The 22,379-nt window shown below is 41.9% G+C and overlaps 1 protein-coding gene across 1 annotated transcript in view; it reads left to right on the forward strand.

Moving 5' to 3' along the window:
- The window catches only part of sema6e (sema domain, transmembrane domain (TM), and cytoplasmic domain, (semaphorin) 6E), a 208,577-nt gene that overhangs the window by 164,053 nt on the left and 22,145 nt on the right, over positions 1-22,379 (forward strand). Inside the window, 8 exon segments of the mRNA XM_042489201.1 lie at positions 206-423; positions 1,130-1,261; positions 1,467-1,622; positions 4,232-4,408; positions 5,653-5,790; positions 11,157-11,234; positions 19,974-20,032; positions 21,163-21,213. Of these exon segments, the coding sequence (XP_042345135.1) occupies positions 206-423; positions 1,130-1,261; positions 1,467-1,622; positions 4,232-4,408; positions 5,653-5,790; positions 11,157-11,234; positions 19,974-20,032; positions 21,163-21,213 (1,009 nt within the window).

The raw sequence follows: 22,379 nt of genomic DNA on the forward strand, positions 1-22,379 counted from the left end.
CTATGATCTTTTTATGATTTTTGGACAACATGCTGAAGTCAAAGACACTTGTCTGACTTGTGGTTTGTGGTGTCGAATTTTTTGTCTCTGAGTGGAATTAACAAGAGTACCGGCCGCGTTCTTGCGAGTCTTTTAACAGCCGCTCAGTGATCCACGCTGGTGAACGTGACGGATGAATTAGAGTTGTCACTTCCTGTCCCCTCAGGTGGTTTTCTCCAGAGTCGCACGTGTCTGTAAGAATGACAACGGCGGCTCTCCGAGGGTGCTGGAACGTTACTGGACGTCTTTCCTCAAAGCGCGGCTGAACTGCTCCGTGCCCGGCGACTCCTTCTTCTACTTCGACGTTCTGCAGTCGCTGACGAACGTTCTGCAGATCAACCACCGGCCGGCCGTGCTCGGAGTCTTCACCACGCAGGCCAACAGGTCGGCAGCGACGCTCACACTTCTTCATTTCAACAGTGTTTTTCAGGAAAGCTGCGATCTCACCGAAAATAGCTCAGTCCTTCTGTACCAAATATCGTATGATTCGAACATCTTGGCATCTGGCTAAATGAAAAGCTTTGAAAACACGTGTTTGAGCTCACAAAAACAGGTGAAAAATCTATTCATGCTTCTCTTAAGAAAATAGGAAAATAATTTGGTCGTCTCATCGATAGACGGGAAAGACGGAGCCTCCTTTTTGTTTAAAAAACCATTCTTGGACAGTTCTTTTTTTTTCATCCTCTTTACTGATTTTTTTGATATTTATAACTTTTGATAGCCGTTGCTGCTAGTTTTATTGAATTTACTGCTATTATATGAAATATCTGCCCACTGAACATGAGTCCGGGGCGTAGCAGTAAAAGAGCTTAATGCTCCGTCATTTTCCCCGAATAAACAATAGTTTGACTGATAAACTGAACACAAGTTACATTTCATATGAGCTACACAAACTATATGTTTACCGTCCCTAAAGAAGGTCTTCACAAACAATAAAAACATGTGAGTCAAACAGTGAAAGAAAAGGCAGACAGAGGAAACATCCTGTTGACGTGTTTGCCGAGTTCTTATTAAAAACACGGTGAGCTCGTGTCAGACTTGGACTCGCTGCTCTCGTCTCGCTCTCTCTAATGTCGCCTCCCTTCAACAGCATCACCGGCTCGGCGGTGTGCGCGTTCTACATGGACGACATCGAGAGGGCCTTCAGCGGTAAATTCAAAGAGCAGAGGAACAGTGAGACGGCGTGGACGCCTGTCCCCGAGGATCAGGTCCCCAAACCGAGGTGAGAAACTTAAAATAACAAACTGTCGGGTTTTTCTGCCTCTCTCCGTGTGCTGCTGTTATTGTTCTGCAGAGACGTCTCCGAACAAAACAACACACCTGTTTCCCTGCCGCTCGTCTCCAGAACAAACAGCCGCACACGTCTTTACGTCTGAACCCTGAGCTGAATTTTCTTTTGTCCCTCTGCTGCTGCTGTTGTTGTCCAGGCCGGGCTCCTGCGCCGGCGAGGGCTCAGCTGCGTCCTACAAGTCGTCCACCACCTTCCCCGACGACACGCTGACCTTCATCAAGTCCTACCCGCTCATGGACGAGTCGGTGCCGTCGGTCAACGACAGACCGTACTTCACCCGCACCACCAGCAGGTACGACTCACTCCTTCTATCAGCTGACCTTCACAGGGTTAAAAGTAAACAACCAGTTTATTCAAATCAGCCACAAACTCTTTGCTGCTGAAACTGTGGACAGAAAATTAATCAGTGACAACTTTGATTAATGACTTCAACAGTTCATCAAGCAGAAACACTGAAGCTGCACACAATGAAATTAATCATCAGTCAGAGCCCAAAGTCTCACTCACAGTGTATTTCTTAAACATAAAACAGCTACAGTTAACAATTATTTTCAATATCAATTAGCCTGACTCTTATTCTCTTGATTAATAGATTATTTCTGTTCTATAAAACTTCAGAAAGAAATGAGTCTCACAGTTTCCCAAAGCTGAAGGTGACATTTTCAAATGTCTCATTATGTCAAAAACAACAAAATCTCTCCGTTTACAAAGACATAAATCCTGACAAAGCGAGTCTTTTTCAAAATGCAAATCAAATTCTGCTGAACATCTGAAAAAAACTGTTTGTTTGTTGCTTCAGCTCCCAAAATATATATTCACATTTATTTCTGCATTTGAAAACTGCAACATATTTCAGCATTAATACATCTACTACCAAATGTGGTGATTGATAATCAGAATCTGTTCCTCCAGATGTCTCTGATGTAAAGCAGTAAACCAGCTTATAAATCATGAATCATGAAAGAACATTCGGTGCTGGTGTTCAGACGCTCAGGCGGCTCCTGCGGGAACATCTTCATTAAATCCAATAAAAACACAACCGTCAGATGGACATCAGTGTTTCTGCTGCAGTTATTGAAGCAGGCGCTCTCTTTAATGGTTAGTATGCAGGTTCGAGGTGCCGCAGTGTTTCCTCGCTCTGCGCTCTGATCGGCATCAATGTGAGAACTCAGGTGGAACACTAAAGCCTGTCCTTCACTTCAACCGTCGGATCTGTCCAACACAATCTGAGAGACCACATCAAAGACCGCCACATCGAGACGGGACGACCGACCTGCCAACATGTTGTCATCCCAAGTCGTCACATATTGCAGCTTTACAGTGAACTTCCGCGTCTAAATATTACATTTTAGGTATCCTTCTGCATCTGCTCTGTCAGCCCAAGCACATGGTGACACAACGGCACTCGGCAACCAACGCCGGGACGTCAACAAACGCACATGCTGGCACAGATAGTGTGAATCAGAGGAAGGAGGCACATGCCAAGGCCCGTTTGACCCACCTGTACTTATATTACATCGTTAGCAGCAGCGTTTCAACCTGACACCATCCTGATGCGTTTCATGCGACAGGTTCCGCCTGGTCGCGTTCTCTCGTGCCCGTAACGGGCTGACGAGACAGGTGTTGTGAGACCGGCCGCCAGTGTCTAATAAAACCTCAACTGGTTTTGTTCAGCCGCTTTCTCACGTGACGCCATCCAACGCGATTCATGAGCACGTGAAAGGTGTGTTTTAGCATCGTGCTCTTACACCAAAAGCAATTACAAAATGCCACTATTTTACTAGTTCAGAATGAGAACGGGCTGGTCCTGCAGACTGACCTGTAGACTAACATGCACACTGACCTGTAGACTGACCTGCACACTGACAGACTGACCTGTAGACTAACATGCAGACTGACCTGCAGACTGACTTCCACATTGACAGACTGACCCGCAGACCTTCAGACAGACAGATGGACAGCAGGACAGACGGACAGTATGGAGGAGCGTCCTGCAGCAGAGGCAGGTTGACAGCTCGCCACACGCTGCAGCGGCTCCTCGCTGGGGAAACATGCGCCACTTCACATCTGGAACCAAAACCGTCACATCTGCCTGCTGGCTCTCCAGAGACGAGCCAGATAAATGAAATCTAACCAGAAGCACATCACGCAGCCGCTGCAGGAGCGAGCCAGTCAGGTCCGTGTGGGTAAACACAGCAGTCTCTGCAGACCATCTGGGAGAGACTGATGGAGACGTGAGGGCACACGAGACGCCGCCGTCCTTTACAGAAGAGTCGAGATGGGATGTGATGCCAGGAGAAATGTTGGGTTTATTAGAGGAAGTTTGTTTGTTGAGATCTGAGGGCCAGAGAGAGGAGACGCAGGCAGACTCATCTCTCCGTCAACAAGCAGTGGACTCAAGGTGCCCTTCAGCTCGCCTCCTAATCCTGCGTCGCTCCGGTGGAGCCGGCGGGAGGCGGCTGTGGTGATACTGGGCAGCTCCCAGGTGGAGCTGCATGAATATGAAGCAGCAGTCTCTCAGCGGACCTCCTCACAAACACAAAGAGAACACAAACTGAGCTGAGCGCAGTGATGGAGGCTGTGGGTGGACGCGGAGACGGACAGATGAAAGAACAGGACGCAGGGATTAGAGGATGTGGGCGACGGAGGACGGGGACGGTGGGACGGGAGATGAAGTGATTGATTGCACGCTGATGTTTCCACAATGAGCTCAGTGTTCGCCCACCGTGCGTTTTGTTTACCACAGGAAATCGACTTTGACTAAACAAAACAACAAGTTGCTAACCCGCACATCGGGCGCTGTCGGCCCGCTCTGGCGTCCGTTAGCGTGCAGGAAGTGACAGCTTCAGTTTACGTCAGCGTGTCTGTTTATGGAGCATCTTCTGTTTTCTTTTTCTGCAGATTCAAGTTGACCCAGATCGCCGTGGATACGTCTGCGGGGCCGTTCAAGAACTACACTGTGGTGTTTCTGGGCTCCGATAACGGCCACGTGCTGAAGATCCTGGCGAGCACCGAGGGAGCCAACGCCTCCTTCAGCACGCAGCTCCTGGAGGACATCGACGTCTACAACCCCAACAAGTCAGAGCGTCTCTTTTTTAATTTTCATGTTCATGTGTTTGTGTTTTAACCCTTTGAAACCTGAAGCAACATCACACATCTTGTGCTGCCTTCAGATGCCTTCATTCAAACCTTTGAGCAAATAATGCAATTCACTAAAAATATTTTTAAAAAAGGCAAATCAGTATGATATGCATTGAAATAAACTAGTAGATTTAGAAAAAAAGTATCTAAAATATTCCCTGGGGGGCTAGGGAGAACAAAAGCTGCAAATTTGTAAGAAAATAAGTCGGATATTTTCTGAGATTAATCACATTTTCAATTGAATTTTTTTGCATTTTAAAAACAGTTTTGTAATCCATATTGACAACATAAAGCAGTTCTTACCAGATTCTCTAAATTAGGAATCAAATAACAGAAAAAAAGCTGCATGGGGAAAAAAGAAATAAATCATAAAGTGGGTGTTTCTGTAAGAGGAAACTCATGGATATCACAGAAGCCATTTTCATTCAGAGGTCAGAGGTCAGTGGACCCCTGTTAAATGGCCATGCCGTTCTCCATCGCCAAAATTTAGGGTTTAAGGTTGGAGCGTTATTTACCCACTTCCTGAAGAGCTAGCATGTCATGATTGGTATCCCTGGATTCATCAGCTCAGCCTGTTTCAGCCTCTTAAAGTTTATCAATGTCTGCAGGTGATTTTAAAAAAACTGAAAATAATGTCATAGCGATTAACGTGTTCACGCTGAAAGCTCTACTTTTTCCATCGTCCCCCTTTTTATAAAACTAATTTTCAGGTAATTTTATTGTACTTTTTACTAATTTCTTGCAACTTTTTGGGGGGATAATTTCTTCTTTTGTCTCATGTTTTTAAATAAATGGAGCCAATCAGCTCAGGGTCCAAAGGGGGTTAATTGCTTTTCCTCTTGTTTGTTTTCTGTCCCCGTCCTTTCCTTTCGTGTCTGTCTTTGTCTCTGCTCTCGTGTCTGAGTTCTGCCTTCATCACTCCTGGCCTCCCACTCTCTGCTCTGTTGTAACACTTTGCATCAGCCTGTTCGGCTGGAGGGGATGCTTTTTTCCTCCTCTGTCGTCTTTTGTTTTGTGGCTGCACGGCTTGAAGAGTCGATCAGCGCAGAGTTGGATTCACAGTCGGCTCTCTGTATAATTTTCAGACGGTCGTCTGCTGCGCTTATTTCAAAATGAAACAAAATGGAAAGTGTCTGATGGTGACGGCCTGTTTTTTTGTGTGTGTGTGTGTGTGTTCGTAGATGTAACGTGCGGGGGGAGGACAGGAGGGTGCTGGGGCTTGAGCTGGATCGGGATCATCACGCCTTGTTCGTGGCGTTCTCCAGCTGTGTGATCCGGGTGCCGCTGAGCCGCTGCTCCGACTACAGCACCTGCAAGAAGTGAGTCACCTGCAGAGCGGCAGAGACGGCGGTGCTGAAACAGTTCTTTGTAAATGAACACATCAGAGTGAGAAAACAGCAGGTCGCCCCCTTCAGGGTGGGAGGTCGTGACAAACAGCTCTAATTTTACCATCATCCATGATCTGCTGACTGAACGATGGCTGACTTATCTGTAGTGATTTCTTTATTCCAAATGTTTTTATTCAGTTTTTTTAACTATAGGTTATGCCAGAGCGGCTGCAGTAATGAAAAACGAAAAAGAGAAAACCTCAACAAAAATCCCGCTAACCCTCCTGACATCCGCCGTCCTGACCTCCCACGTCGGCTGTGGTTTCAGTAAACGATGAATAAATAAATAAATTAATGACATACATTACAGATCCGGGATCAACATGCAGGCACAGACGTACAAACACAACAAATAACAGAAAAAGAAGGGAAAATAAATCAATAAAAGATTTAATTTAATTTAAAAAATAATAATTATAAAATAAAAATTTAAAAAAATAGAAAAATAAAAAAGGAGGAAGAAAGAGGGGGCTGGGGGGTGAGGAGGTCTCTCTGTCTCGTACTCCAGCAGTTAACTGTCTAAATAGTGTCCTCAGTGTCCACCGGTAGATCTGTAGGGATTTTGAATTTCTTTAGCTCTTGACGTGATTAACCCTGTGAAAGCTGGATCACTGTTCTTGTGCTGCATTCAGATGCTTTTCACAAGTATTTAAACTTTGGATTGGTGTGATTTCTTTGGAGAGTGAAAAGGCAACTTGGCCAAGAAACGTCTTACAGATTGCAAGAAATTGGTAGAAGACTGAACGGAGACTGGCTCAGGATATAAAATCACATAAAAACATAATAAAAAATATTTTATCATAAATCAGCAAAATTTGCACAAATAGGAGAAAATGATTGTGGCACCCAGTAGCTCACCTGGTGAAGCGGGTGTCCCATGTACAAAGGTTATGTCTTTGACTCAGCAGCCACAGGTTCGATTCCAGCCCACGGCCCTTTGCTGCATGTCATCCCCTCTCTCTCCCGCTTTCACGCTATTCCTGTCCCACCTAATAAAGGCAAAAAGCTCCCAAAAATAATACTTAAAAAAACAGAAGAAAAGTATCTTTGGAAAAAGTTTAGGTCGGCAGGAAATGAGTCCAAAATCACAGAAAAAAAACAAGTCATAGATTTGGGGGTGAAGACTGAGACCACACTCAGCGCTGCAGCCCACAAGCACTGCATGAATTTGGGGTTTCTCCCTCGCTGCGTTTCGGGAAGAAAGCGGCGCTGACACCGCCAGGTAACTCCAGAAAGGAAGATCAATTTCCTCTGCAGCTACCAATTTAAGAAATGTGTCCGCTCGTAATGCTGTTAGAGGCTCCTGGAACAAAGCCGGCACCAAATAGCAGCTGTTGTGCTATTATGTGCCCGGTTCACAGAGTCGGTTTGGGCCCACTTTCCCCAAAAAGCACTCTGAGGTTATTAGTGGTGTTGGCAGGTCAGAGAGACGGATGAAATGCTGCGGTTAGAGGCAGAGCGCCGTGTTTTTGGAAGCTGATTCTGATCACATTCCTGCCTCAGCTCCGTGTAAGAGCTCACGTGATCACGAGTCGTCTCACAGCTGCAGGAAGAAGAAGCTGTTTGACTTATTTAATTTGAAAAGTTTTAGTTTTGTATTTACAGATTGTATCTTACCTGGTAAACTGTGGAGTTAAGAGGGACGGTGAGCAGCAGAACAATCCAGTAAAAACTGAAACAGTAACAATAAATGTCCCAGTTATAATAGAAAATAGGGTTCCCGTGGTCATGGAACGCCTGGAAAAGTCATGGAATTCCACAATCACATTTTCCAGGCCTTGAAAAGTCATGAAACTAGTAAATAGTATAATAGTATTTAACAGGTTATGTTACATCACAGTGAATTTATTTTGGCAATTCATTTTGTTAATGTGTTTTTTTTAAGATTTAAGATCTTGGATGATTTTTTGTCTTTTTCAATCCCTTTTCTTTAAAAGTCTTCAGCAATTTTTATTTAAAAAAAAATTTGAAAGGCATGTTTTCTTTAAGAATCGTTAAAATGTCACCATGTATCACTGCCAGAAATTGTCAAAAAAAAAAAAAAAATCAGAAATGGTTGGATTTCCACATTTCTAAAGGTTCTTAAATGCTAATGGATGCTAAAAATTATGTTTGAGTTTGAATCCTACATGTTTTAATAACAGCAGGCAAGCGGGACAAGAAAAAAAATTATGGAAAAGTTTTGAGATTTTGTGGGAACCCTGGCGGCGTCATCTTCATCCAGCTGTGCAGCGACACTTTGACATTTGTGTCCTTCATGTTCATGCAAACGTCAGCGGCCTTTAAACAGCAGCTGATGCACGGGCAGGAGAAAACACGCTCATCACGTCAGTTTTTCTCTCTCCAGATCTGAGAAACAGGCTTTTTTATTTCATCACTGTATTATGGCCTGCTGCCCTCAGAGGTCACAGGTCGGTGTGTGGCGTCTGCCGTCCTCTGAAAGTGTCTGAGCAGAGACTGCGAGCGTCTCTCTTTGTCCTCAGCCTTTTGTTTAGTCAGCCGTTGTTTCAGCCTCCGTTAATGTTCCCCCTCCGCAGCTTCGGGATCTATTTTTGGGGCTGTGAGGAATGTTGGCTCTGTGCGTCTCGACCCAAAGGAGGGATTTCTCCTCCGCTCCGCCGGGGAATACATATACCCCATAGCATGCTAACCCCTCGTTGCAGAGGCCTGGAGAAGCTCTCAGCATCGTTTAGTCATAAATTGGATCCAGCTGATTGGCCGGGAGCCAGAAGCAGCGGCGGCTGAGTTTTTTTCCTTAACGATGGAGAAGAGGAAAAAAGGGAACGGGGAGAAAACGGATAGGGCCGGTTTCTTTAGGCTTACGGGCTGAATACATCCCCAAATCCTCTCTAGAGAGTGGAGCTGCAGCACACCTCATCCCGGGATTAGGGGCCCGTAAGCCTCATCAGCAGCGACCGGGAGGTCACGTTTCAGCCGCCATATCCTCCTTCAGCACTCCGCTCGCTGTCTTTACCTCCTCTCGCCGTTTCCTCTCTGCAGCCGGCGTCGACACGTCTCCTCCTGGACCTGCTGCCAATGTCACAGCTCTCTTAATAATTAGTTTTTAATAAAGAAATACAATAAAAGGGCAGAGGAGACTAAAACCCTGAAAATCTGCACACCCACTGGAAATTTCAAGAGGGAAAAAACACCCAAAAGTTTAAAGAAAAAGAAAATTAAGAATCACCAAAATTTTAAAAGAAAAACAAATCATTAAAATAATTATAGAAAAAAATAAGTGCAAGAAGGTTTTAAGGGAAAAAAAATGCAAAACATTTTTAAAAAATCACCAAAAATGTAAACAGAAAAAGGTAACAAAAACTTTAATATAGAGGGAAAAAAACACAAAAAAGGAAAAAAAATCAAAGCACATAAAAGTTTCACAGAAATAAAAACATTTTCCAAAGAAAAAAAAATCCAGAAATTTTAAAAGAAAAGAAAAAACTTTTAATCTTTTTTTTTCTCGAAATAATTTGAAGATTTTTTTTCCTTCAGAGGTCTAGGCTGAGCCCGCAATGTCCTCAATTCCTAGAAACGCTTCTGCTTTGGATTCATGTAACGTGTTCTGTTCACTGCAGGAGTTAAAGCTCACAGCTGCTTTTTCAGTTTACTCAGACGTTGTTTAAAAATCTTGTTTTTATTGATGTTGGATCAATAATCACATCAGAACCACAGCTGGTTACCGCTGCTGCTGCGGCTCTGGCGGGATTATTATTCATAGCGCGTGTGGTGTTTCTGTGCCCTCACGGCAGATCAGTTATCAATCAATCAATTAGTCTATTGGCAGTTATGACACGTGCGTAAAAAACTTCCTCGCCATGATGCCTCGATGATGACGTCGTCATCTCTGATGTCATCAGCGGACGTTTTAAATCTGCTGAACAAACGTCGAGTCGGAGCTTCAGGCTGTTTGCATGATTCTCTCAGTCAGAGTCCTCCGAGGAAAACCGGCGCATCAAGTGTTTGCGAAGACGTCTGAAGGGACCGACGCTTGTTTACTCGCTCCCCTCTGTTTGTGGCGAGGCGTGTGAATCAGGTGTTGTTGTTGTTCTGAGATGTTTCTGTAAGTTAGTGGGATTTATGTCTCTGCGGTGTTCCCAGATCAGCTGCTGGTGGCTGCGCTTATTCCACTTTTCCTGTAGTTTCCATAAAAACAGTGTTGCTGCATTCATACGCTCTGTGTGTGTGTGTGTGTGTGTGTGTGTGTGAGAGTGTGAGTGTGTGTGTGCCACAGTAATGTGCTCTCAGAGGGATTTCTCTGTAGTGTTGACACACTCTGAGGCTGAAGTTAAAACCTGCGCTCACTTCACACAGTCGTAAATATTGTGAAATATTTAAAAGACGCCACCGGAGTCCTCGTTAAAAAAAAATTGGGGTTTGACATGAAGCCGCTGCACCATCTGCAGATCTGTTTTTCTGTTTGTTTTATTTCTGATGGCGTTATTCAGCGTTAAAGGTGAAGTGTTTCTAAAATGTAGAGGGATTTAGTGACATCTAGAGGTGAAAAGCAGATTTTAGCTAAAACGTCATTAAAGAGTTTTTTTATCGGTAGCTGAGTTCTCCACAGAGGTCTTTTTTTCTCTAAAGCAAACAAATCAGGCGATTAAAACAGCTGTAAACACTAAAGTAAACTGCTTCAGGTTAAACGTCAGTGAATCTGCGCCGCGGTTTATCATCCCGATGACGGGCTGCTCGCCAACAACGCGCTCACCACTTTTGCGTCATAAATTGATCGTAGAGATTTCCGTGTGTGAAGCGTCCATGTTTTCATGGATGATGAAGTGCAACTTGACTCACATTAGGAAGCACTCAACCAAAGGGGCCTTAATTCTGGTTTCAGAGTTTGGACAAACCTGGATATCGTGTACTTAGAGCTGTGGACAGCGCGGGTACACGGGGCGAAGGAGGTCTCAATTAACCGTAAATATATTGTAAAATGAATATTTCGTCAGGAATCGGTCTGGATCCCATGGGGGTTGGGGTGGGACAATTGTTTTATTGTCATTATTTATCTTACTATTTTGTCTTATTTCATCAGTTTTGTCTTTTGGACATTGGTTGTTTGTATTGTTATCACCGTTTTTAGATTGACCTTTTAATTTGTTGATATTTACTGTACAGTGGGAGCAAAAAAAAAACCAATTATAATTTGTGATACTGGTCTTGGATCAATAATAGATATTAATAGAATAATAGATAATAAGAACATGGATTTGAAAATTGAATTGAACTGACCACCTGTCTGTCTCTGTGTCTCTGTGTCTCTGTGTCTCTGTGTCTCTGTGTCTCTTCTGCAGAAGCTGTCTGTCTTCTCGGGACCCGTACTGCATCTGGCTGAGGTCAGGCAGCTGTGCAACGGTCTCACCTGGCTTCAAGTAAGACACACACACACACACACACACACACACACACACACACACACACACAGGCAGAGGGGACAGTGTACAAATGTAAAAAAAACACACAAAAAACACAGTTACAGCCGTCAATGAATGTTGTCTTGAGTAAAAGCTCATGTTTTTAGTGTCACTAATGTTAAAAATCTTTAAATAATCTGCAGCTGATTAAACACATACATGGTGCTCAGTATGAACACAAAACTGAGTTAACAGCAGTCATTTCAGATAAAAAGACCATGCAGGACAAACTATTTACAACGATATATACATATACATATACATATACATATACATATACATGTACATATACATATACATGTACATGTACATAAGTGGTATAGAACCACAGTATCAAACAAACATATGTAAAGTTTTACAGTGTTTTCTCAGCTTTGCCATCCGTCAGTCTGTGTAATGTATGAAAATAATGTCCTATTTGTATTTTGAGTTTGCAGGTTAAAGTTGATCTCGTAGGTGGTAAATTCGTATCAGAAGACTTTTCAAAGGAATCATAACTTGCAGGGTTGGAAATTAGCACCAGCCATGAGCCAAATGCTGGTAAAATATGCCAGCGGCTGCTAGATCTGCTCTCCTAACCAGCCAAAAAAAACAATGCTCTTCTTTCGGTAGATTTTGGAATCGCTGAGCCGCAGTGGCAGGAGGACAGAACAGTTCATTTCCGCTCATGATCACAACAAAATCATTTTGAGAACTCAGAATATGAAAATATCAGTTGGAAGTCTGTTTGGAGATTTAGTCATAAATACTGCGTCATCGACATAATTAAAGAAGTTTAACTTTAAAATTCAGTGAGAAAAAGTTGAACACCTGTAGTGACATCAGCGTTGTGGGCGTGGCCTCAGACTTCATTAACGGTGCAGCAGTTACTTTCTGCCTGATGAGGCTCGCTGCTGATGAAGGTCTCCGGTCCCGACCCTCAGAGGGACAGAAGTCTAATCAGAGCGTCCAGCAGGAGACTTCCTGCGGATCTTAATTCCTCTCTGGACGGCCTCGGGCTTATTATTGAGTTCAGCCTGTGATTGCCGTGTGAGAGCGGAGGGGGCGGACACGGCGGCATTAAGACGTTATTAGTCCTCCAACTGGCAGTCACAGCGGACACATTTGTTACTCCGTCAATAACACGAAGCAGCCAGTTTCATATCTGCACCGTTAATCATCAATAACTCATCTGCACAACATGATGAATATCTGACACCCACGACAACATGCATCCATCCCAATTATTCACCTGTGGCGTCACGTGTTCCCGAAACTCTGCGTGTTATTGCTGCTGTGATTCGGAAACACAAACTGTTTTAGCTGTTTATGTTTTTAGTTTTTTATTATGCCTCCGTGTGAGTGAGAGCCGTGGCTGCAGGCGTTACGGTTTCAGGTTGTTCTGACTTTTGGACAACCTGAAAAACAAAATAATACCTTGTTATGAATTATTTTTCTCTCAAAATTGAGTTCACAGATCAGATCGCTGCTCTGCAGTTCTGGATTTTCTTTCCTCTCAGAGTTTGGGTCATAAAATGAAAAGTGATGTTTGGCTGCAGAGCAGAGCGCCGAACTGTCAAAGAAAGACTGATGGATGCTGGACGGATAGATGGATGAACGGACAGGTGCACAGATGGATGGATGGACAGGTAGACAGACAGATGGATGGATGGACAGGTAGACAGACAGATGGATGGATGCAGGAGAAGGAGGACTTAAAGGAACTATTTTCTCGTCCTGACACACTGTAAAATTTTCCACGTTGATTTTACTTAAAAATAGAACCTAGGACACCTATTGCCTTAAAATGTAAGTAAATATGACTGAAACTAAATATAAATATTTAGTATAATATAATCATAATTCTTTTAAAATATAATATAATATTTAGTTATATTTATGATTATCACTTCTAATTTTAATTGATCAATATTGTGAAGTTATGGCAACTTAAAAATGTCAATTTCAATTAAAATCAATCTCTCTAAGTAGGGATGCAAAATATATCAGATATGCCAAAGAAATAACAACTAGGGCTGCAAACTGTGTGTGTGTGTGTGTGTGTGTGTGTGTGTGTGTAATGAGGCGTGAGGAATAGTAGTTTCTTAGAAGTATTTTTTAATTTACTTTAATTTGGCTTTGACTTTAAGGAGTTTGGGGTCGGAGTTCACGTCGGGGTTTGTTGTTTGAGGTCACTGTAACGTCCTCAGAGACCAGTAAGATGTGTGTGTGATGGAGAGACAGGAAGTGCCGATGTGGCGTCACGCTGGCGAGGAACTCCGAGCTGCTCGCTGAGCTTTGATTTATGAGGCGATGTTTGGCGTGCAGGACAGAGACGACCTGGAAATCTACAGACCAGAACGAGAGAGACAGAGACAAAGTGCGGCCAAAATGTCTGTCCAGACTCAAATATCAGCCTCCTGACAGAGACAGACGCAGAGACAGAGACATATGCAGAGAGACAGAGAGGTACGAACAAACTAAAGGACGAAGGAAACAAGGGGAGACAAAAGACGTTGGACAGTTGGAGGGAGGACGACGCTAAGGAGCAAGAAATAGATGTAAATAACAAGGTTCGTACGGTCATGAGAAACCTGGAAAAATCTTGAAATTTGCATATAGCAATTTCCAGGTCTGGAAATGTTTTGGAAAATCAAATTTACCCTGAAAGTTTTGAAAACATGGAAGGCATGTTTTCTTTAAAAATCACCCAAAAATGTTTGAGAAAAAAAAAATCACAAAATATCTTACAAAGAAAAAAAAAACAAAGAAAGAACGAAAGAATCACCATTTCTTTTTTAACTATTTCCAAAACATTTTTTAGGGAAACATTTTTTTTTCACTTCAAATTTGTTTTAAAGAAAAATAATAATTGCCAAATTTTTTCATTTAAATTCCAAAACTTTTTTTAAAAATGTGTCTTTGGTGTTTAGAGACATATTTAAAAAATAGATAAATAAAAATAGGCAGTAAAATAAATACAAAACTGCCATTTAAAGTTGCATGCCCCCATATCTCTGCCGATGGTCGAGAATGTATGGTTTGAAAATTTCCCCCAAAGTCCTGGAAAAGTCCTGGAAAAGTATTGGTTAAATTGTGTAATGAACCCTGAAATCGAGGCTAAAGAAGGAGAGAGACGGAAAGCCAAAAGGAAAAAAGAGAGAATGAAGGAGAGAACGTTTTCTTCGTCTGAGTCCAAAGTGCAGAACATCTGTTCTTCATTTAGGTTTTTTTTCTTAAATTCAGGAAAGAGAATGTGCTCAGACGTTTGTGAGGCCCCGAAACGAACATCAGATCTTAAATCACGTCTTTATATCGCTGAGAAGAGGTGAGGAGCGGACGGAGAAAGAGGATGATGAAAGGATGGTGATGGAGAATGAAGTGAATCAGAAAGAGACCTGAACAGAGTTTAAGATGAAGCAGCTCCTCCTGCTCCCCCCAGGACCTCCTCCTCGTCTGTCCCCCTTGTCTGTCCTCCTCGTCTCTTCTGTCACATCACTCTTTCATGGACCATCAGTCTCTTTTCTCCTTTCTCGTCCGGAGGTGGCATACATTTAAGTGACTGATTTGTGGCTGATCGGGGGACAGCGGGGGGGACTCACAGCCCTCCGTCTCTCTCCGTCTCTTCGTCTCACACGTGAGACACATTGTGTGGACGGGGGGGACGGCTCAACGTCAAAGTGTTCCTGGGTGTTTCAGTTTATGTGTCATCCATAATGCATCTGACATCATCGCTGTCACTGAAGCACGAAACAGAAGGACGGAGGATCCTGGAGGGGGTCTCTGTTATCCCCGAAATACCCCGAAATACCCAAACCAGCACTGAGCGCTACTGACGACATTTTTAAAACCAGGGTTCCCACACGGACATGGAATACCAGCAAAAGTCATGACATTTTACAATCACACTTTCCAGGCCTGGAAAAGTCATGAAATTAGTGAAAATCGTGGAAAGTTTTGGGAAAAGCATTGAATTTTCTTGTGCATTAATTTTTTTTAACATGCATGGATATCCTCACAGGCATGCGAAACAGCCCCAAAATGACACAAAACAACCACAGTGAGATGCAGAACAACCCCAATGACCGCAACAAAATACATAACAACCACAAAGAAATGCAGTCTTTTTATTTTTTTATCTTTTTTTTTTTGTTTTTTTTTAAGAAAACAGCTCTTTGAATTTTGGCTATTTGTTCTTTCTTCAAAATATTTTGACAATTTTCATAGAAACGTAACTTTGGACTGATTATTTATTTATTTGCTGAAAGATATGTTTTTTTTAAAAAAAAAAAGATCACCAAAATGACACTATTAATAATATACAGAAACTGTTATATGTAACAACATATGTGGAACACTGGAATTATGTTTGATAGAGTTTGAGTCTTTTAAGTTTGGAAAATACCGGGGCGGGGGGGCAAGAAAAAGAAAAGGGTCGTTCAGAAGTCAGGAAAAATTAAATCTTTTCCATGACATTGTGTTGGAACGTGGTTGTTGAGGGCGGAGACAGATTTGATTCTGAAAATCAGTCAGAAATGATTTCTTTCTGCCTTCATGACGTTTTAAAATGAGTCTGCGGTGATGCGGTCGCTGTTGCGTCTGGTTCCAGAGTTTTATGGGCTCTGCAGGTGTTGATGTTTTGTGCAGAGCGTCTCTGTGGCGCGTAGCGAAAAGTTAAAGAGTCAATGCTGCGTTCATTCAACGAAGGACTGCCAGCCCAAAATGTTTTTTCTGTCATTTGCTAAATGAAGTCAACATGTTGCCTCTGGGTGCAGAGCTGTGTGATCTGAGAGCCAAAGATCCAAACACTGATCAGGCAGTAAAAAGACCTGCAGTTTGTTTAATCGTCAGACGATTACAGCGCCACAGAGAGGACGTGAGCCAGCTACGGGACATGAACCCGGACTGACGCGGCGCTCACCTAGAAGAGCGAGAGCCCCGTGAACAAAGGCTACGTCCCTGCTGCAACGACCGCGGGTTCGATTCCAACCTGCAGCCTTTTGCTGTATGTCGTCCACCCTCTCACCCCCTTTCATGCTGTCCTGTCAAATGAAGAAAAGATGAGCCAAAAAATAATCTTTAGAAAAATAAAAAAGAAATGTCATAAAATCCTAGAAACATTCTTATTCGTAAAACCATCCTAAAAAATTCTTGGAACGTCCTAAAATCCTAGAAAGGAAAGGTCTTAAAATCCTAATGTCCTTAAATCATAGAAATGTCTTAAAATCCAAGAAATATCCTTAAACCCTAGAAATGTCCTAAAATCTTAAAAATGTCCTAAAATCCCGGAAACGTCCTGAAATCCTAGAAATGTCCTAAAATCCAAGAAACAACCTTTTAAATCCTAGAAACATTCTAAAATCCTAAAAACTACCTGAAATCTTAGATACAACCTAAAATCTTCAAAACGTCCTAAAATCCTTAAAACATCAATCAATAAATATCAATCTATCAATGACGGCAAAAGCCAAAAGCGAATCTTAAAAAGGAAAAAGTACTGAACACAGACGCTGATGTGTGACAGCCAGCAGCTCCGTGTGTCTGCACAGCCGAGCAGAGCGAGTTCAGCCGTTTATTCGTGTGCATGAGCACCAGAGGTCGTTTACGGTGCAGAGCGCCGACACGTCGGCGAGCTCCTTCAGACGTAAAGGTGACCCGTCGTCATCAGACGCGTTAACTAAAGTCTGTTCACCGGCTTTGGTTCAGTTCAGTGCTCAGAGGAGCTCCACGCTGCAGACACTTCAGCTGCACAACTCAGTCACCACGACAGGGTTCATTCGGTCCTGAAAAACCTGGAAATGTGCAAAAAGTTATGGAATTTGTAAATAGAAAAATTTCCAAGCCTGGAAAAATTTTTGGAGAATTAAATATACCCCATAGATTTTGAAAAGGTCATGGAGTTTTGTTTCATAAACCTGTATAATAACGCATGATGTGTTCAAGGATTTTAAAATCCAATCCAACAATAATTTCTACTTTCTTTTTTTTTTTTAAATGGTGTTTATTTTTATTTTGGTATGCCGGCAGGTTTGGAAGGCATGTTTTCTTTTGTGTTTTCTTTTTTTTTTTCAAGAAAGAGGGGGGGAAAAACCAATTTTTTTAAGAAAAAAAGTGCAAAATCACTGAACTTTTTTCAAAGAAAAATGAATCACCCAAAAGCTTCTCTTTTTTTAATAAAAAACAATCGCCAAAAAATTTTAAAGGTTAAAAAAAAAAGTTTTAAAATATTATTGAAAAAAATTAATAGTTGGGGAAAGGCAAAAGTTTTTAAAAATCACCCAAACATTTAAAGGAAAAAATTTGCTGATCATTTACCAAGACTTTGGTTTTGTAAAAACTTTGTGATAAATGGGAGTTTTTCGAAATTGACTTATTTCTATTAGGCATGTTTTATATTCACAATATCAATTTGCGCAATTTGAGGGTTAATGGAAACCCGCCTACTGTGACCTTGGCTCAGTCTCATTCTTGATTACATTGTCAAATGTGAATTTCTTTAAATTTGGCACAAACGTCCACATTGGCGATGTGTGTGAAGTGTTTGTGTTTTCACTGACATGCACGTGAAGTGATGGTGCGCTGTGCAGTCGACTCTCTGAGGAGAACATTTGTCTGCAAAAAAAAATCAATTGTTTGGATATCATGTCTGTGTGTGTGTGTGTGTGTATGTGTGTGAGAGCTGGAGGTTTGTGTTCAGGTTATATAAGGAACTAATTGGTTAGTTACAGAGGAGGCGTGCATGCATGCTCGTACAGAGTGTTTCTGCGTGACTGCCGGATCATTGCGGCTGTGTTTGTGCAGAACACGAGCCTGCGTCTGCTTCACTCGCTTCATTACAACATGTGGGAAGATTGTTGGCGTGGATGCGGAGCTCCGCTCGGCGAGGGCGGCTTCCGCTCCACCGTGCGTCGACTCAATCTCATTACCGAGCCGGTGAAAGGATGCGTCAGGATGAGCCTTTGATTTGCGATTGACTGGAAGGTGAAAGATTTTGTGTCTGTTGGAGGAGAGCGGCGCATTTTCATCAGAGCGGCAGAAAATCAATGATTGTCAGATCTGGTTTGTTGTCACTTTGGAGGAGTCATTCAAAAGGCGAATTCAGAGGATTTGGAGTTCAGAGCTGCAGAAAGAGCACTTTAAACAGTCTCACGTGATTGAGCTTCTTATTTTCATTTTTGATCAGAGTTTATACAGATGGGATTTGAAAGTGTGTATTAGATCTACCAGTTTTTATTCATTATTTAGTCACCATGTTCCTGCATGAGATTCTGTGCTGACAGCAGGAAGTGATGCGTGTGCACACCACATCTTCCTCTTAACACTTTGGGATTGAAAGTTTTAGGAGAAGGATAAATAATGTGGAACTATTTGTTGGACCAATTTAAAGTTTACTGGTTATCAATGTGTGTTCATAATTATGGTAACAAATATAAAATACCTTTTAAATAATGTAAAAAAACATTTTTTTATGTGGAATCAATAAATAATAATAAATAATAAATACTTCTAGAATTATGAATACACATTTTTAACTTAATAACCCATACAAGTTCATTTGTTCCAACTAAGTTTCCACATTATTTAAAAGAAATTCCACAGGTTTTCACAGGAAAATACCAAAAATAAATACATAAATAAATACATTTTAGAGGGGGGAAATGCAAAAAAAAATAATGGAAAAGAAAATCACCCAAAATTTTTTAATAAAGTCTAAAATCACCAAACCTTTTTAGAGACAAGTCACCAAAAGGTTTTTTAAAATCTTTTAACTTTGTAAAAGAAAAAAGAATCACCAAATAGCTGTTTTTTAATCAAAAAATTGCCAAAGTTCCCATAATTATGAACACACATTTTTAAATTAATAACCCAAACAAGTTCATTTGTTCTAACTACATTTCCACATTAGGAATTCTAAAGTTTACTTAATTATGAACATGAACGTTTTCAGTGAATTACTCATAAAAATACATTTGTTCAGACAGTTTTTTTTCTCGCAGAATTTCAAAGGGATTTTAAAGTGTTAAACTGCTGATACTGATTCCTCCTCCGGGGTCTGAGTATTTTTCTGATTCCTGCAGAGCGCGGCTGAAATGATAGATGTGGAGATGGTGGATTTATTTGTCATGTTGCTGTGAATGTGGGAGGTCCAGCAGCGGGAGCATCAGTTGGAAATGACGGGTTTTGGTGTCCGCCGCTCTGAAGCGACTCTGTTTTTCACTCAGTCGTTGCACAGCGAGACATTTTAAGCTGCAGGTACCAATTTGACCAGCAGCTGCCTCAGTGGACTCAAACACACTTCGGCTGTGAATGAGGAGACGGACGCAGACACCGAGGACGGAGAGGATGATTACCTGAGGTAGAAACAAGTGGAAGGAAGTGAGGACACAAAGTAAATTGGCGAGGGACTCCTGCAGAATCAGCTGCAGAATGGATGATATGAAACCTTGTTAAAGATCTGAGGGATTTTACCTTCAGGTCCGGCCTCCGCGGCGACCCGAAAACAGACGCTGTGACCTCAAACAGGCTCAGAATTAATGTAATCAGGATGCATTCAGCTCCAGCTCTGCAGACACGCCTCATCAACACAACTGATGCTGGGAAACTCAGAGGTGCGGCGCATTGATGCAAATTTACTGATGTTTCTCTCTCTCTCTCTCTCTCTGTGTGTGTGTGTGTGTGTGTGTGTGTGTGTGTGTGTGTGTGTGTGTCTCTCTTCAGAGGCAGCTTCGAACAGGATGTGGAGAACGGTTTCCATCAGCAGCCTGATTCCTGCCACGGTGAGACGCTGACTTTATTTCCACTCAGATATTAACAGTAAAAACCGTGCGGTCGGGTGATGTCAGCAGGAGCAGCTGATTGTGGATCCCACAGAAACACACTGTAAAATCTGATGTGATTTTACCAAAAAAAACAAAATCTAGAAATCTACATGTATATTTTATGTGAATCTGTGTATTCATATATACAGTTTATACAGACAAACAGTGCATTTATTAGTTATTGTCCCATTGCTGTTATTATCTGTGTAAGGTGAGATTTTTTTTGTTGCGATCATTCATATTTCCGTCTTACTTATTCCAGATTTTTTTTGTTATTGTTTATTTTATTTATTTATTTATTTTAGGGATGCACGATAAAAATAATGACATCATACCGATAATTCCAATAATAACATTTTAGGCCAGAAAATAGAACAGCTAATAATAAGCATAAATTGCTTTGATTTGGCCCGTGTTGCCATGGTTTCACTCTGCCAGTCCTACACACACTGCATCATGCTGCGTGTCACACTGCTGCTGCTAGATCAGTCCACAACATGTCTTAACTCTTTCCCCGCCTTTGACAAGATTTTCCATCAGTCGGTGTTTTCGCTGTAGTGTAGGGGACGCTGTCACGGATGTTAGGCAATAAAACAGCATTTTAACGTCCAAAAACAAACGAACAAGACGATCAAAGGTCCCAGGGTGACGGGAAGACAAGACTACTAACGTGCCGACTTTATTGCTATTTAGCGGCTTTTCGGAGCCTCTCAACAGCGATGTTTTAAAAAACACAACAGGAGAAACATTTAGCGACTTATTTAGATCATCAGTGAACAAGGAGGAAATATACTGTCAAAAAAATTGAAAGTTGAGTAAAATTTAGTAAATACAGCTAAATTTTAATTGAACTTAAGATATAAAGTAAACAGAAATTAAGATTTGTAGTTATATTTACTTTTTTGAGGCAGTCAGTCAACTCGTCAGTTTTTCGGTGTATTATGGGGCATTATACGGTATTAATCAGTAGTTCAGTTCATGTTGAAGCAGCTCTGCTCTGTCTGTCCCTGCTGAAATCTTGTGTAATGTACCTTTAACACATCGTCAGCACACACACTGATGGTGAAACTCTTTGTTTGCTGCCGCAGACGTCCTGGCGACCACCCGCAGGCAGAACACGGCGCTGGACTCAGCGTACGGTCAGTGGACATGTCTTTATCTTTTCATTCAGCCGCTCTCCACCGACACACTGAAGGACAGCCAACTGATCTCAGACCTGTTAGTGTTCTTCTAACGTGTGTTTTTTTTTTTAATCAGGAGGTTTGCCTGATTTTTTTCGTTTCTGTTTGATCCCGTTCTGGTGTCGGTGAGTGAAAAACAACGGAGAAAACTATAAACAAAACAAAAAAAAGATTAAAAATGGATTGTTCTTTAGATTTTTTATTAACACATTGACTTTTTCACTCACTGAGAGCAGATGTTTTCAGTTTTGTACAGCGGGAGTTTTCAGTCCCTCCAGGATTTCACAATGTTGCAATCTTAACAATTGGAGCAAAATCAGCCAATCCCAGTGAATTCTGCACAACCTTGCAATTTTTATCCACTCACTGCAACTTAACCGCACAATTCGCCTTATTTCATTGTGCAGCTGTGCACAGCGTATTGATCCGCTCAGCCCCTCTCTGTCTCTGTATCCTCTCTCTCATCTGACACTGATGCTGTCGGGGGTCGGGATCCAAAGGTCTTCCTCACCTTGTGGTGAAGCGCACAGCAGTCTCTCTGTTATCTGTGTGTGTTTCGTCTGTGATGTTCATATTTCTCATGTCGCTCGCTGTGTTCAGGTCGGTGCGTTTCATCGCCTGTTCGCCTTTTCTAAATCTTCCTGGCTGGTCTGACTTATACAACAAAGTAAATGTGGGACCAGCTAAGATTTTTTAAATATTTGTTTTATTATACACCAATATTCGCTCTAAAAAATACATCATATCATAATGTGTATTCTATGTAATTATAATTCTTTAAAAATACAAACTAAAAAGGCAGAATATATATAATATAATGTCGCAACTTGCATTGCAAATTCTTAGAAAATCTGCCGTGAAATGAAGCATTTCAGGCCGCAACAATCACAAAAACAAGCCGTGAAAACATCGAGGGACCAAGTCTTAAAAGTTTTTCAGGTCAGGTCCCAAATGAGCCTCAGGTCACGTTTAGACGAGAATAGGTCCCCCAAAAAACCGAAAAGTCTTTGCTTTGAGTTTTTAAGGAAATCTGTGTTCATATGATAGCATTGTGAAAATGATCCTTGTGAACATGGATCTGCAAAAACAACCAAAAACGCTGTAGTGTGCACGCCAGGCCAGTA

This window comes from Plectropomus leopardus, chromosome 7 (genome assembly GCF_008729295.1).
Source record: "Plectropomus leopardus isolate mb chromosome 7, YSFRI_Pleo_2.0, whole genome shotgun sequence".
Lineage (NCBI taxonomy): Eukaryota > Metazoa > Chordata > Actinopteri > Perciformes > Serranidae > Plectropomus > Plectropomus leopardus.